This window comes from Apteryx rowi, unplaced genomic scaffold (assembly GCF_003343035.1).
Source record: "Apteryx rowi isolate R43461 unplaced genomic scaffold, aptRow1 scaffold_50, whole genome shotgun sequence".
NCBI lineage: Eukaryota > Metazoa > Chordata > Aves > Apterygiformes > Apterygidae > Apteryx > Apteryx rowi.
Genome location: NW_020450761.1, coordinates 1912200 through 1929877, shown reverse-complemented (window position 1 = coordinate 1929877; position 17678 = coordinate 1912200). Strand labels below are relative to the sequence as shown.

The following is a 17678-nucleotide window of genomic DNA, read 5'->3' as shown; positions in this document are numbered from 1 at the left end:
TCTCAATTTCCGTGAGGATGAGGGGAAACTCTGTGGAAGCCCACTGAGAACTGAACAACAGAGAAAGCATAAAAGCCTTTCCGAATACCATCTTGATCAAAAGACAGAGGTTGCAGTCAACTGCAAGACACATAACTAAGGAAACAGCTCAGTAAAGTCATGCAAAATAACTGTCTGATCCGATCCCAGTGAGAATCTGTCATAAAGCAGCAGCCAAACTAGCAAACAGCATCTCCTGGTGGCAGATCAGCCCAAATACTCCAAAGAGATCCTGCCCACTGACTATCCAAAACTGGGGTGAAGGCATTCCTTAAAGATCAAGAAATAAAGTTGAGGAACCATTTATTCTCACAGAGAGACAGCTTCCCTCTCCCTCAACCCCTTAACACCAAAAAAACTGAAGGATGCTGGATCAAACACCATGAGCCCCAGACCAAACAGAACAGACCCTCGAAGGAAGAATGACCAGACTGCACCAGTTATTACTAGATAGTTACAAGATAAGTTAACAGTTGCAACTTGATTAAACCACAAGCCTCTGTCTGCTGTTCTCGCACCTATAGGGAGGTTTCCTCTCCTCCCTGCAAAGCAAAATGACCTCTTCAAGCAAAACAAACTTGTATCTGATTCAGTTTAACCAATGCAATGTCAACACATCCTTTCTGCACGAAGAGTTTGGCACTCTACATCAAGGAGAATTTATATAATCTTACCCACCCCTCTCAGTCAATAAATATTCCTCATATCTTTACTTCAGACCCTCTCTCAAATAAATCTATTACTTCTGAATGTGTCACTGACTGCACTCTAGCATGCTCTGCCTAAGAGCAAAGCACTGCAAACACAGCACAGCCTCTGGTGCAAAACTTTGACATTGCAGCCTTTAATCTGACCCGAAGAAACTCCAAGGGTAGTTCTAAACTCTGGTTCAAATAACTCATCCTTTTGATCTTTGCTGAGACTTCTTACGAGTACCAAATCTGAAAAGTGTTACATGAATCTTGTGCCAAACTCCTTTATATAAATTTCAAATAGGAAAGCTTACTGTAGTAAGCTGTAAGAAGAGAAATGACAGAAGTTGCATACATTCTTCTATTGGTGGTTTTCCTACAGAAGCAAGCTTCTGCAATGAAATCTGTGGAGGACAAGGGAACTTCCTATATAATGTCTATTTGTTTCCATTAGCGTATGCCCAGAACATACTTATGACTTTGCATAGTTCTTGCTTGGTATGAACCTGACTGTATACAGATATAATTCACTTATCTGCATAAAAAAAGTTAATAAATGATAACCTGTATGTCAGCAACATGCATTTAGTACCTTTATTCCAGCATTTCTTAACATCTCTAGAGTTGGTCTAACATCTGCTTGCAGCTGATCTTCTACTCCAGTGAGACATAGCAGCTCCATTTCGCGCTCCAAACTCTCTACAACAGCAGCAACCTTCAGGGTTCTGTCATGTATACTTAACTTTGCTTGGTTATATCGACTCTGTTTGCACAAACACAAAACCACTTAGAAAGACATTGCTGTGACTTAAAAGGAAAGTATACATCCAGTTTATCCATTAGTTATAATATGGATTCATCAGGCTATATATTTGTATTTAAATATTTTTAAGAAAGAACGTGTCTTAAAGAGTGAATTTTACTTTACATACTGTAAAAGTTATTCATGTTTTTTCTGCAAGTTATCTCAAGAGAGATAGGCCTTCTGAAGACCTATTAAATTAGGCAGCACAGCAGCAACTGCCCTCATTATTGAGGGCCAGTAGATTTTTAGGCAACACTGAAGCCACAGAATTAGCATTAGACTATCTTCTGGGAAAATATAATCCAAACACGTAATAAAGCTAAACAGTATCCTATGTATGACTGCAGAGTTACTAATGAATGACAAAATCTGCAATAGACAGCATACTATAATTATCAATGTTTTAAATATGAGTTTTCTTTCTTGCCATCTTAATAGAATGAAAAAAAATATGTGTTCCCCTTGAAGTATCTAAATATGACAAAGCAAAAGAGCTGTGCTAGTAATATTGATCATTCTATCCCTTCATACCTCAAAATCTTGGTACTGTTCTTCAGTCAGTGATTTTTTGGCAACAACCAGAGTACGCAGTCCTTCTCGTGCCATATTACCACACTAAACAGATCAAAATATAGAATAATCATGCAAATATTTAACTGTCTATATTGTACAAATGTTTCATACTACATGCTAACAGGGGATATCTGTACCATAACATTCTGGGTTTCTTTAGTCTGTTAAATTAGTTTTAATACTAGATAAAATGGTTTCCAACCAGTATATGGAGAGAAAACATTAAGTTAATTTGTAAGGACTTCCCTTAGTGGTACATTTTGATTGAGTAATTCAGTTTGAGAAACTTCTTGAGCATACTTCATGTAATCCTCAACCCTTTTGCCCCTAACTACAATAGTTGTCTGAGAAAAACATTCAGAGAAATGCTAAAGAGACTAATCAGTCTCCTCCTAACAGTATAAGACATCTTTCAGCACTCAAAGAGCATAGGACTGTCAGCGCTAAACCATTCTGTGGGAAAGACAGAAGATGGGTATTAACTCTCATGCTACCACCAGCTTATTAAGAAAGCTGGACTTTGTGCTGTAGTGATGATGTTGCTTTCTTACGTGGCTACATGTGTTGATTTTAATTCAATCTGATACCTGGTCCACCCTAAAACATGCCTTGCTCTTGGTCAAGGTAAAGCACATAAATGATTTGGAACTCTGCGGATTAACTACTAGGAAAAGTATTTGATACTCTCTCTCATGAACTCAGTTGAAGAATTAAACTGGCTAAAATACTATAATCAGAACATATCAATAAATGATAACTTATTGAACTGGAAGAAGATGCATAGCAAATACCATGTATACCTGTTTCAAAGTAAGCACCCCACAAGTCTACACATATCAATGAATGACTAGAAAGCTTTCTATGAACTAGAAAGTTCATAGGCAATTGTGAAACTCAGAAATGTTGAGATAATGCAGACCCCAGAGAATTTTTGGAACAAAAAAAAGTTGACACAAATACATGTAATAGAAAAAACAAAAAAAGAAAAATCAAAAAGCAGATATTCAGCAACATGCAGAATTTCAGGGAAGCAAACAAATTTTTTTTTGTTTTTAAACTTCTTTGTAGGCTATTCTGGAGGAACTCTGTGGCATAAAAGATGGGCAAACACGCCATAAGTACAAAAATGCTGTATTCTTAATTGACTCTAGAGAATAGTATCTGAAATCTGGTTGCCTGAAGTCATGCAAATATACATCTGAGAAAAAAAGTTGAAGCTTACTCCTTTAAATACAGGGCTACCTGCATCTAGCTTCTCAAACATGATAACAGCAGCTGCATACAGTATATAATGCAACTTTCAAGGGAAAGAGTCTCCATAAAAATTTTAGCTAAGTCTCTCTTTAATCCTAGGTATAGGAGTTACAAGAAAGAAACCTAAACCAGCTCCTAAGACTTTGCCTTTTGCCTTTGTCTCTGAGCAGAGGTGCTGGATTGTTCCATTCAGATGGAATTAGAAAAGGTGATGATGGGGGGAAAATTTAATCTTTTGTGATTGCCAGCTGGGAAAATATTATCTTAAACTTTGTTCAGAATCACTTCATTGTAGTCATTCACTCTATACAAACAGAGCAAGATTACTTTGCCAAAGTTAACCCTGTAATATGTGTTAAAACTAACAGAAACTGAAGCGGATTCTACTTTTTCCAGCTACAGGTAGGCGGTTTTATTCTATACTCCAAGGGAAAGTAAGATTACATATCAGATTACATTTTCACTGACATCTAATTACTTCATTCCTGAAAAGATTCATGTTCCCCTCACCCCTCCTTACAGTCGACCACCAGTCTTCCACATTCTCTTAATTCTTCTCACGGATATTTGCATTAGTTACACAGGAGATTAATATGCTGCGAGTGGGATGTATTTGAATTATCACTGGCACAACCCTTAGTTATCAGCACTGTCGCCTACCCTTAAGGTACACTGTGAAGGGCTGAATATGTTACTTCTAGATAACTGCAAACACCAGCTAGGCAGAACAAAGCACTAAATAATATATTGTGAATAACAAAAGCCATCCTATGACAAGATGTGGCAAAATACCTCTAACATTTACAAATCTACTCATACATTTGGAGTAGCTACAAACAGAAGGATGAACAATCACATTTCAGCTCCCCCAAATAAAGTGGTGTGCTATTGGTAAACCAGTCAACTTGTAGAAAAATTCTTTTAGGCTGAAATTTTAAAATACATTAAAATTATTTTTAAGGCATGTCACAGAGCTAAACTTTCTCTTTTTTTGGTAGAAAATATATCTGACATTAGTAAAAGATCTTAAACATTAAGAATAGTCTTAAATAGCATGATAACTTCTGTCTTAATGAAAAGAAGGCTGTCTAGTGCAAAACACTTATTGATTTGACCTCATAAAGCTAAATAAATTAAACAAGTATTTTACAATTAATTGGGTATCATTATCGCCAAAAGTAATTTTTATGACATTTTGCTAGGTCTTGAGGGAGTTTAATTTATTCATGTCCCTGAATAAATCAAACTGCCCTGCAGCAGATATTGATTCATATTGCCAATACCATTATGAACATGCATAGTGTAATCATTGTATTAACATATTGTCTGCATGTAGGGTCAAAGAAAGATGATTACTGGTATCTACTACAGCCACACAGTGAAAAATAATCAGTTCTGAAATTCAGTCACTAGCTATTTTACATTAAATTACATTAAATTTAATAAATGTGGCAAAAGTTATTTCAGTTTGGCTATATCCCTTATGGAACTTCATAATTCATAGAAATAATTCAGTGTAGAGCTGGATAAAAGGGCATTTAGCAACAAATAGGTTTATAATAGAATACTTCTCATAAGTAATTAGGTTTTATGTAAAAAGTCAGTCAATGAAAAAATTTTCTTGGTTTAAGTAGTGGTTCTGTGATGCCTGCTAGCTTTACCTTTTCATGTGTAATACAAGAATTGGAAACAATTCTCATTCTTTAAAACCCAAGATATATACAACTGAACTTCAAAACTCATTATTACATTGGCTCATGATCTTCTTTTTCCAACCKATTCCATTAACGTTTGTGTAGAAAAAAACCCCACAACACACTCCATATGTTCATTACATATTTCTATTATAAATTTTTTTTGAAACACAAAGTATAGTGTTCAGCTGCTTCTCCACAAACCAAAATAAATTCTGATTGTGTTTCTTACCTCTTCTTCTAACCAATCATTGTACTGTACAATAGTGGACATTGCAACATCTGCACCTTTCATGTAAAATGTAATTTCTCCTGAAGATTCATCCTAAAATTTTACAAAACAAATAGGAAAAAAAGCTGTCTATATAATCAAAACAATTACCTACAAATAACCTTTTCTTTTGTAGTAGTCAATGGCTTACCAATTATGAAAGATGTGAAGTACTTTGCAAAGAGGTAGATAATTTTTACCTGATGTTAATATTTCCACTGACATGTCTGAATCCATTGAGATGCTTATTTCCTACACTTTCTGATATATAAGAGGACCAGTTTTAACTGAAGTCAGTTTGAGTAACAGGATCTGACCATCTCTAAAACGTCTGCCCTTTCTAAATTTTAAAATATCACTATTATGTCCATTCGAATGACTGAAATATTTTTGTTTCTTTTACAGCATATAATACATACACTTCAGGAGAAAGCTCACCTTGTATTTCTGAAATACTTAAGTAATTAAAAGTTAACAAATAACTGAGTAGTGCAACACGTGACAGACATTTTTAATGATGAAACATTCATTGCCTATGCAGAGAATTTACACTCAGACAAGTATGTGAATCAGGAGCTTCTGATGTATGGTCTATTGCTGAAAGGATGGATTCATCCGATCTGCAAGCTCCTTAGAATATCTGAAAAACGTCTTTACCACACTGCCAAACATGCTATTAGTGCCACCCACACGTAATGAAACACAGATGTGCCAAAATCTCTCTCCAGACTCGAGCAGGCGTACACTCTGCCTGCAGTACCCCAGAGGGATGGCATGCCTGGCTTGCCATCTGCTGGCAAAGATGGAATGGGATGAACTTGGCACCTATTTAACTGCGACTAGGCAATGATCTCTGTCATCTAACTGCTGTTTGAAGCTGTTCTGCTGCAGGGCCTGATTTTAGGTAGGAAGAAGAAAAAAGTATGGAGCGCGCAAGGCTTAATCATTCACAGAGGTTTAAAAATTCCTTCTTTCTAGCATGGTGTGGTGGCTTCCTTGTACCTGAGGTTTTAACGGTCATTATTGTGCTCTCATCTGGGTGTCTGACAGACACCTAAACACATACCTGGCAAATCTCAGACCCTGTGGAGTTGTGCTGCATATGCACACCAGTTCAGGTATCCGTACTGGGTCTGGAAACGCAGCAGCAGTAGTATATAAAGATGTGAACTACTATTACAATAAATTTTAGCCATTAGCTTAACACTTGATAAAGCAACATATTGTATACTTTACACTCCCAAACTCCAAACTTGAATACAAGCATGAAAGCAACAAGTGCGAAATTAAAAATGAATGCTTAAAGGCAACTTGCAGCATCAGAGCCTGAGCATGAAGTACTGAAAACGGCACGTTCCAATGAGAATGAAAAATTTGTCCTTTACAAAGCTTTCTGCAACATCAGGTTAGCCTGAATTTTCTACCACAGCTTGCCTAGTACTTCACATGTATTTATGTCAAATGTGTTCTTTCCATTTGAAAATCTTTCCCTGAAGTGTCAAGTTTATTTTAAGATTTACTTTGAGAAACATTCAGTAAAAACATTTTTTGAGAAACAAACAAACAAACAAAATTACCCTAACTATGATCCCCATGCGCTTGCTCTCAGAAGTGAAGGGGAAAATTTGCAGAATATAGTATGTCAGAATGTGTCCACCAGGGGTCTTCAGTTGCATTGAGGTCAAATCTCTGTTAACTAGCGTAAGACCAACACTCTCTGTCCACTGTACCAGAGCTACCTAAAACAAGAAAGAAAAGACATGTTTAAGTGTGAAAAGTCAATCATACCCTTATGTAAATTAGGTTGAAGTCAAACAACTGTTGCTAGGGCAAAAGTCAAAACTCTTCCAAAGATCCAGAAAAAGCCCCCACGAGTAGCAGCTGTCTGAATACAAAACCTTAATACTTCAAATGAATATTTTTTTTACAGAAAACTTAAAGATTCTTATGAAGAATAGGAAAACTTATTTTATMCTGCCAATCAGGTGTTCAGAATATGTTGTTCAGATATTACAGTTTTTATACAAAAAGCAGACTTATATTCAACTATACTTAAAGGACAACCAGTAGAATTTCTGCAAAAATAGTAATATAATTTCTGTGCCACCATCTAAGTAAAAGACCTTGGCACCATTTCCATAAAACATTATTTAGATCTAGAATTATATGCAAATTTAGAATCTGTAATATGCAAACGGATAAAGGATCTTATTTACAGTTTTTCAGTGTACTTCCTTCACTTGCATCTTTTTATTACTTTTTGTGTCAAACACTATAGCTGCATTCTTGCCATATCAAATGGCATGGAAACCTAACTTTTACAATTCTGCATCCCACATACATGCTTGTTAATGTCCCTTTTACTAACCCAGAAAAGCTGCATTATGTAATAGTCACTATCAATTACTATTACATGGCATCTTAAGTGCATACGTTAGTGATCCATAATTTTTTTTTTATTTTGCTGCTCAAAAGTGCATGACATTTAGCTTTTTTCTTCCATGTTATTCTTTAAATAATGCAGTAGCTATTTTAAAAATGTTATCACCACCACTGGATTTATTCCTTCAAAAAAATTAATACTTTAGGAAAATTGCTTTTACTGTTAGTTTATATACCAGCCATATTCCATATYTGAATGGGCAGTTTCTGATAACAAATTTCTCCTCCTCAGTTCTGTTTTTATTTTTCCAAATGCTAATCACTACCAGATACCAGATTTTTAAGGAAATAAAAAGATAATTATAATGAAAGCTAACAAATTTTATGGAACCTGCCTCTGTTGTTAATCTCAGGTAGGAGAAAGAGGAGAGAAAAATTAAAATCAAGCAGGCTGTTAAGAGATGCCAGTGGTAAAATCCTCAGGTAAGGTCAACAGTCATGACGACTAAGGCCTGCCGAGAATTTGATCCGAAGTGAGTAAATCACCATGTAGCTTCTTACAAAAGTTTAAAATAGGAGGAAGAAAATAAAATAAAATAAAACAAAGCTGAGTGAACCCCTAAGAAACCCAGGTCAGTAGTAGTGTGCTCCTTTTATTTTTCTTCCTGTAACTGTGTCAGTGTAGGCACCAACAAATGAAAACTGAGACACAGAAAGAAAAAGGAGTACACTTTAAAAAACACATCAATTTTAAATCCAAAAATCACAGGAAAAGTCTTTTTAGACATTTTTCTTCTTCAATAAAAGTACCATATAAGCTGTAAGTGATCCAATACTCCCAAGGTTAATTTTCAATTTTCACAGTGAAAGGTTACTATTACATTCTGACCTGTAAATTGCATCTTTCTACTAATACCCTATCATCTCATTTGTGCCCTTTTGCAAGCTAGGACTTAAGTGTTCTATATTTGGTGACTCACATCTGTTTATTATTTCGTTTATGCTTGGCTTCACCAACCATTTGAATTAGCATTTTGTAGCAGAGTCATTTTAGATTCTTATACCTGGCGTACAATTTTTTCTCTTTCAAATTGATCAGGGCAAATACCATAGCAGAAGTGGTCAATAAGGCTCCAGAGTCAAATGGATGCCTAAAAGGCAACTGAACAAATTTGAGAGCAACACATTAAGTTGACTTTGGCTCCAGTCACTCAGAATGCGTCAGAGCAGCTAGACTTTCACAGCATCCAGAACAACATAGCCAAGCCTTAGCATTAAATATCTGAAGTTTTTAGAGTACCACATATATAAAAGTTTGTATTTTGCTGATGGCATGAAAAACCAAATTATAAAAATTGAACAAATACATACATACTGAATGGCTGTACAGTGCTCAGAAAAGATGTTCTGAAAAACTCTTTTTGTGAGGTTTCCTCTCTACAAGCATATCCCCCCTCTCTTCAATGCTCTTCTGAAACCTTACAATAAAACTGTCTTGCAATCTAGCGTGAAAGCATCAAGAACCCCTAAGAATGCCAGGTAAACACAGCAGCTGTGGCTTCCCCAGGACTTTGACATATTCAATGGAATAATATAAAGCAACCGAGGATTAGGCATGCAGGAAAGACTTAGCTGGAGATGCTACCATTTTGCTGCTGGGACTGGTAACAGAGTCAATGAGAGCTCTGTGGCTTGTATCTCATTATTTATTTCCTTCCTTAGCAGCCACCCAAAGGGTAAAATCAGTCACCCACCTCTGACACGACAAACTCAAAGTGACTTTTCCACATTATGAATGAAGATAGCAAGTATTTGCCATGAGCATTTTGAAATGGCTATCCAACATATCTGACAGAAGTTAGAGAAACATACCTTGTTCAGCGTTTTTTTACCCCAAACCGTTCAGATCTTTCTATTTTAACACATGGCTGCCGTTGAGCTTTGCTTATCTTCGTCAACACTCTTTCTCCACACGCAGCCACTAGCACCTCAGAGCTGCCATAGTGTACAGCCCAAAACATTAAACTAATTACCACAGCAGATATTTCTATTCAAAGTAAAATTCAGAGACTTCACAAGGAAACTCTCCCAACTAGCGGGCAAAGAAGCAACTGTACAACCGAGAGATCCGCATCCTAACTCGACTGGTTAATTTAACACTAATACCAGCTCAGTAGCTTCTTCTGAGCGTGAAGTGTGTGCCTACCTCAGTTGTTGGAGAAGCAAGCCTGCCTGGAGCAAGGCATGAAGAGGGGAAACTTCAGAAACACTGTCATTACTGACCTTGCACACTATTTCAATAGTCTGGGAACATAACCAACCCATCTGCTTAGAAATATTTCATTTACTGAACTAAAACAAAAAAATGCAGTATATAAATAATGCTGGTAGTTTCTAGAAAGTTCTATGAAGCATGCACAAGCTTGTTAAGTGATAATGCTGTAGTTACCTATTTCATCAGTCACAAAACCTAAGCACCTATTAAAGACAAGGAAATGTGTAGTTAAGGACTTCATAAATCCTACATTGAGCACAGAACAAAAGCCATCATTCTTGTCAAGGATTAAGATTGCGTATTTAATTAGAACATTAGACTGACTTTAACCTAAAATAAATACTAATCAATAATTTTAAAACAAAAACTTTAAAAAATGTGTAAATTGATGAGCTACAAAAATCTCACTATATTTCATTTCATGAGAAACCAATTGCGTTCTAAATGATCATTTTTCAACTATGTGGCCAACTCTCCTCTGTGTGTGTGTTTTCTTTAAGGAAATAATCTTTTATATAAAATTCTATTAGCCTATATTTCTTATTTAATAACCTCTATTAAAATAATATAATTATGTGATGGATATCAAGTTAAAACATCTACACACACAAGTCAATAGTCAGAATTAAGGCTGATGTACAAGATAAAATAGATTGTCCAATGGATTGTAAAGGAACAGCCATATCTTTATCTACTTTCAACTTTGAGGATTAAGGAGTTAAGTACCTACCTGCCCTATCAAATAACATGAGTTTGCTTCTCTCTGGAGTGGTGTTATATGGCTTTAGACTATTCAATCAATATATAAGGGTCTACCCCTTATTCAGCCCGACTCCAAGTCCATTTCCGAATTCTCTTGACCTTTGCCTGTGAGGGTGAATGAGTTACCCAAGGAAGGGCACTTTTGTTCCCTCTCAGGTTAACATTTTCCCTGGCTTCCTCTGGACTAATAGGAAATATCACTTATCACCCAGGTATCTTACTGCTTTTCAGTTTTGGGAATTGCAACCCTGAGCCCTTTTGCTCTGTGGAAAATGTAACTACCTCTAGTTTCTTGTCATCTAGGGATCCTGATGGTATGAAGAAGTCACAGTTGATGAAAAACTGATATGGTCACTTGAAAAATCAAACTTCCTTTGCCTTTAGGCACACGGTCATAAATCCAGAAAGTGAGGTATTTGAAGCGCTGCTGAATTTTGATGACCTTCAGAATTACTGGATCAACCCTATAGGGCTGTTATTGCTTGGCATAAGACCAAAAAAACTGGCCTAAGGCTGCTCTCACTTGCTTTTAGATACATCAGTCAGTGTTGGAATACACAAGTCATCATATACACCCTCTTATTACTGCTGTCTTTGAATTCTGTGCTATTTGGAGCTTAGCTGGTCTTAGGAACCAAATCCATTATTTGGAGTTTTATAATAAACCATATATAGATAGAAAGTAGAAGTTAAAAAACCCGAACTCTTAGCTTGGGTAAGCTAAAACAGAAACTGGATGCTTACTCAGCTCAAAGATATCCTTTTATCAGGCAAGAACGAACGACAATGTGCTCCTATTAAACAATATTCAACCCCCTATTCAGACCAAAACTGCCAGGGCCCTCAGTATGCTTCTTCCCTCCTAGCAGAGCTGTGCTCAAGGCCAGCTCACTGATAAGAGCTGTTATGAAAAAAGTGCTAGAAGAAGCCTCCATGGAGTCTCCCCGCACCTTTCCTTGGTCCTGCCAGAGCTACGTTGCAGCCATGCCCATACCCAGCCACGTACCCTGCCAACCTGGGCCATGATGGGTGGACCTGGCTTCCTGGCTGCCCTTAGACCGTCCTCACTCCTGTGGACTTGCCTGGTGATCGCTGGACTGCAGCTGCCTCTGGTTACTGTCTCTGGACCTGATCCTGACTCAACTTCCCAGCTTGGCTTCAGACCTATCCTCACCACCACGGTCCTCTATGGTGATCTAGGCTCTTGGCTGGTGACCATCACTGAACCTGTTCCACGTACCCCACTTCGATAGTGTGGGACCGCAGCCCTTTCAGAGAGGCCACTGCCTCTGCCAGCCTTGCTTTATGCTCAGCTCCTGGCTCCCCTTTCCTCGCAGGCCACCCCTGCCCTTGCTGCTCCCTGGCAGAAACATGTAACTGCTCTATATCTTTACAACATGTTGCCCAAAACAGTACACAATGAATTAAATGTCACTTTCAAGATGCAATATTCTCTTTTGAAGTAAAGTCAGCTTTAAAAAAAACAAATCAACTTAAAAAAAAAAAAAGCCATTTCCTTGTAGCTGATGTTGACCACTTTTTTTCACCCCATCGAGCAGTTTGGAGTCCCATGAGTTGTGCTGACAGCTATTGCAGAGCCATGCTATGAACCATTGAGACTGCAGGTGAAAAATGACCCACAAAAATAAAAGCTTTGAAGCTTTTGGCATACATAAGGGAGTTATTTGTGGGGGAGACTGAAAGACTAGGGATAGAAATTTCTTAAGCTACCTTTACTTCTTTGAAGAATTCTCATGTAACCAACCTTCAGTTTTCTCAGGGTAAATTAAGAGCATCTTCACTTCAGACGATAGGATCTACTTTCAAAATCAGGTTGCCATGTAAGAGAGAGAGAGGACACACAGGGTATGTGTGGTATTTTAAACTTAATACTACCGGTTTGGAAACAGGGAAGAAGTGGGGAGATTTCCCCCTCCCCTGCCCGCCCCCAGCCCAAGTGATCCCAACTGTTTCTTTCAGTATTGTTCAACAGTTCACATTTCCAGTCAGCACTGCCTTTTTTCTTTTTCCTTTTCCTTTTTTTTTTTTAATTGAACAATGATTTGGTAACTTCTGCAGTCTACCATTTTCATCAAGAACCTTCATAATTAAAATAAAATGAAATTATTAACTTAAAAATACAGCTTGATCATGTGAAAAAACTGCCAGTCAATATTCAAGACAAGCTATGGAGTAGTTATTCTTTGTGGGTCTCGAAGGTCATGAAAGTGATGGTTTTATGCTACTGAGTGATTTGCTTTTCACAATACATTGACAAAACAACACAATTTGTCTTGCTTCAATAAGCACACACAATAAAATGAATTAAACAATACAACATGTCTCATACATTACAGATTCACTTCTGTAAACACAAAAGCTGCTTCACTAACGGCATATCATTTCCCTGTCTTTTTAAATGATTGGCTTCATATCCTTGTAATTAATTTTAGCAACTCTGTTGTCTTCGGACAGAAATGTTGGAATTAAATAACTGACCACACTTTAAGCTAGTATTTAAATATTCAAACATCCGGAATCAGAATACTTGAGAATATAACAGTGCAGGAAAAAGCATAACCAATAAATAGCTGGTTTATGAGAGTAAGCAGTCATTAAAAATTGTGACTGATCAATCTTTTCTGACCAAAGGGGAGCAAAGGTCTTCAAAGGCTCCTGTTCATAGCATGCCCCTGAACTGCTTGGGTCTGTGACCTCTGAACCTTATTACTTTACCTACTTAGTTTATATGCTTTTATGATTGTTCATTACATTAGGTTAGTTGGCTTTCTACAAATGAGATGAACACACACCTATGATGGTGAAGAGATGTTTCCCCCTGCCCCCAATGAGCTCTCAGTGAATGTTTATTGTTTGCTATGCTATGGCTGTAGAGGACAAGTGACAGACAAATGAAACTTTCCAGTCTTTCAGAGAAAATGAAATATTGATCACTTATCATAAGAAACAAAGAGCCTGGCATAAGTAGGGCTCACATTATGAATACAAAATCAGTTACGTATCTCAGGTTACTCTAACGATAGATAAATTCATCTTTTATGATGAATGTACCTACTTCTAAATGTGCATACTTTGTTATGGCTGTATTTTATCCATATATGGATGCGCACACACAGAGACATGAAGAATCTCAAATGAACTCCCCTAGTCATTTCAGTAACCATATCTTATGTATTTGTCATTACATTATTAAAATGTTTCCTGTGTTCTCCCACATGGAAGAATAGTTTATACTTAAACTTTGTTTTTGCTCTGTATCTGTTATGGTGGTAACATGAACATGCAACATTATATGATGCAAGATACAACTAAGCAAACAACATCTTCTTTCAAAAGACTGCAGTCAAGCCAGATCCATAAACAAAATCTAAGAGAATAGAGTTGTAATGTTGAGAAAGTACAATGCATAAAACTGGTTAAGTCTATTAAATGATAATGTTGCTTATTAACCAAATATGTTGTGATAGGTCAGTGCTGAGGTTAAACAGAAAACATCAATTGAACCATTTCCCTAAATAAAGCTCCAGGGTGCAATATTCAAAGCACTTTATTCAATAAAAAATGCTTTTAAAATGGTACTTTGGTGATTGGGAAACACTGGCATCATCCGTCAACCTAACTGCAGGAAAGTTCAATAAGCTAAATAATGAACCATTTACATTATTTTCCTTAGGCTCCAGTGATTTGCAAACATTGCATCAATAGAACTCTTAAAAAAATTATGATAAAGACCTGCTAATCTTTCACTCTCAGCCTTTTTGCTTTCATGTTGTAATTTTTATGCTATTTAGATGTTTATGTAGCTTCTTCTTTTTATAAGACTCTATTTAGTATCAATTTTCCATTATATTAAAACATACTTGTTTAATATAATTTTGCTAGCATCTCAAACATTAACTTTGAGAATCAAAAAGGAAAGTTAATGCTGTCTCTTCTAAAGTGTTTGGCAAGTATTTCAATTCATTATCATGTAATGCAAATGCACAGGTTGACATGATAAAAACTCATTATTAAAGGGATACCTGTGCATTTTCATTTGAAGCAATCTAACAGTTTCTTTGTTGCCGATTTCCTCTTTCATTTCCCCTTCCATCCTGAGTCCCAGATCTGTCATCTTTGCACTTGTCAGTTTTCTTTCCTTTTTCCAAGGTCAAATTCCCTGCTGTCTTCCCATGGCACCACTCGTAATCCTCAAGTCTTACAGTTGCTTCCTTTAGCAAATATGGGTGGAGTATTGCTCTTTATGGTAGTATTTGCAGGTTCCAAACAACTGAATGGATATACAAAAGCACACAGGAAGAGAGGGGCAAATGGGAGGAAAAACTCACAATCTCTCTCAATTGCATGTCTCCGCCTCATTTAGGAATACCTTTAGCTCTTAAAGCAAAAGGTTTACTTAATCCTTAACTGTCCTCCTATCCTCATAGCTACGTATTTGCTTATGCAGTCTTTAGTTAGGTTTAGTAATACCTTGCAGCCTCATTAAACTAATATATGCAGTCAATATTAATATATATGCACAAAAATATATACATATGCATAAATATGTATATAAGTCAATAAACATTATACAACTACAATAACAAATTATGTTTACTGTATACCACCGGTGTATACACAYACACTTCCAGCATTCTCAGTTCATAACGCAGACCGCATGCATTACATAATACATACATACAAGTATTACGGACTATTGATTTTAACCAAAGAACAGTATCTGTAATCCTACCTAGAACATCCATCCAAAAAATAAAAATCTAACTGCCACTTTTTATCACTGAGAACCAGCCACTTATTTATATTCTACAATCCCTGACACTATGTACTGTGTTTATAGCATCTGAAATGCATGTAATGCCTGCTAGTTTGGTACTACATAAAGATAAACTTCATTTTATTTGTTGCATTCCTAAACACACCTTTTTACAGACTTGTTACTTTTAACAATTACAGCTTGCAGTTTGAATCGCTAAAATTCTATCAATGTTACATATGGTGACGTATTAAATGTGCAAATCTAACCTATACCAAGAATAACAGCCAAGCTGTAGAAAGATAAGGCTTGTGAAAGAAATACTATGTTGTATTAGATCAATTTGTGCGGTTGGAAAAATATACAGGCTTCCAGATACATACTCCCTTCTTCATATATTACAAAAAAGCATGTTTTGATTATGGCTAAGCCACCATGGCTGCATCACCACCAGAATATCCAACCTTCACACACTGCTGGAACTTCAAGACAAAGACACCCCCCATCCTGTTTGCTCTCAGAGGCAAACTGACCTCTAAATGCTCTACTTTCTAGAGTACATACATGTTTTTGTAAGACGAGAGAGCTATAATTATTTTTATGCTTGCTTTGTGCCTCTCCCCTAATATCTCTTCAGACTGAATTTTAGGCCCTAAAACAGGACTACTCACAACAGTAAGTCAGATCCGCTGAAAGCTGTGGGATGTGTTCAAAATTTGGATTTCAAAGGAAGTCAAATACATGACTGGAGCTAAGTATTTTACTGAAATGGGGTTTTAATTTTATGCTACAGTTTATACAGTTTTGATTGAACCCTGAAGATTATGAAGTTGCCTAGAGTTTGAAGCTGAAAAGGTTTTCTACAGAGTATTTGAGGCTTGAGGCTTTTTTCTGTTAAGAAATCTAATCTGGTAGTGTCACTAGCTAGCGCGCTTGGCTATCCATCTTTCAAAGCAGAGTTTCATATACCCTTTTGAATGTATGTGCTACAATTTATACGCGGGTTAATGTTCTGAGAACATACCTAATAACTTTAATTGCAATACTCAGATATCTAATACACAGTATTGATCCCAAACCACTGACTTCACAGACCTCTTAGTCAAATAATTGAAACCACTTTTATGTATGCCATAAAGAAATATCAATCTTTCCAGCAGCTGTGAAGGGAAAAAAACAAAAAAGCAAGCTTAAAGAAACTCTACCACAAAACATTTGTCATTCACAGTTCTGTTATTTTGAACTTAGTTGAGCCTATTTGTCATGAGATATTGAAAGAAAAAAAAGAAACTCTTGTATACTAACCTCATCAGGGCTGGAGGCCTGGTAAGTTCGATTTTCATCGCTGAAATCCTGATCCACTTCTGCATATTCTGTTTCTCCAGACACACCAGCACGAGATTCATATACTGGGGTCACATTGTGGCACAATGCAATAGCCTTCACTGCTTCATGTATTCGACTGCTGACACTCTTGCGGACTTTAGGAGCAGAAGACTGAAGTTTCCTAGATGGTGTTGAACTCGTACTGTTTCCACTGTTCTGAGAGTGCATCTTTAAGACCCAACATAACGAACAGTAAAATAAAGTTCAATAAAGGAAACAAGACACAAATACTAACATTGTTCTCTTTATAAGGGCTGCTCAACTATAAAGACAGTAAACCATTTATTTTATATAACCTACTGTTAACTCCTCCAGTTTATGATCCATAAGAACCTCATACCTTTCTATAGAACAGATGGGTAACTGTGGGTTACTCATCTACATCTGTACTCAGTTTTCAATAATACACACCCTCAAGAGGCAGATTACAAAAATGTGAAATTAAAAAAAGAATCCAATTAAGGGGTGAAATGACTGGCTGGACTCTGCAGAAAACCCTGCTACCCCACTTCAGAATTTACCCTTTTTCACCATCCCTCACATAATAATTCTTTAATTCCATCTAAATTTTAAGAATTATTTAAAAAAATTTATTTAAGTCAGCAATCAACAGGATGAGTTCAGAAACACCAAATCAAGACTGCAAGGGTGTTTGTTTATTTTTCCTCCTCCTTTCTTTGTCACCTGTATATATTTAGAGGCTGGAAATACCCAAGCCCAATACACTGAAAAACTTGTGAACAAATGCAGTTTGTGTAACAGTTGCTT

General features: G+C 36.6%; 1 protein-coding gene across 5 annotated transcripts in view; it reads right to left on the bottom strand.

Moving 5' to 3' along the window:
• Window positions 1-17678, bottom strand: part of ATP9B (ATPase phospholipid transporting 9B (putative)) — a 180387-nt gene that overhangs the window by 16665 nt on the left and 146044 nt on the right. For all 5 annotated transcript variants that reach the window (XR_003255779.1, XM_026079780.1, XM_026079781.1 and 2 more), the window contains 5 exons: window positions 16830-17078; window positions 6906-7067; window positions 5290-5382; window positions 2068-2151; window positions 1324-1494 (listed from right to left, as the gene is read on the bottom strand). Coding sequence is in view for 4 of the 5 variants with exons in the window: in XM_026079780.1 (XP_025935565.1) it covers window positions 1324-1494; window positions 2068-2151; window positions 5290-5382; window positions 6906-7067; window positions 16830-17078 (759 nt within the window). In the remaining variant the exon portion in view is untranslated. The remainder of the gene's footprint in view (window positions 1-1323; window positions 1495-2067; window positions 2152-5289; window positions 5383-6905; window positions 7068-16829; window positions 17079-17678) is intronic.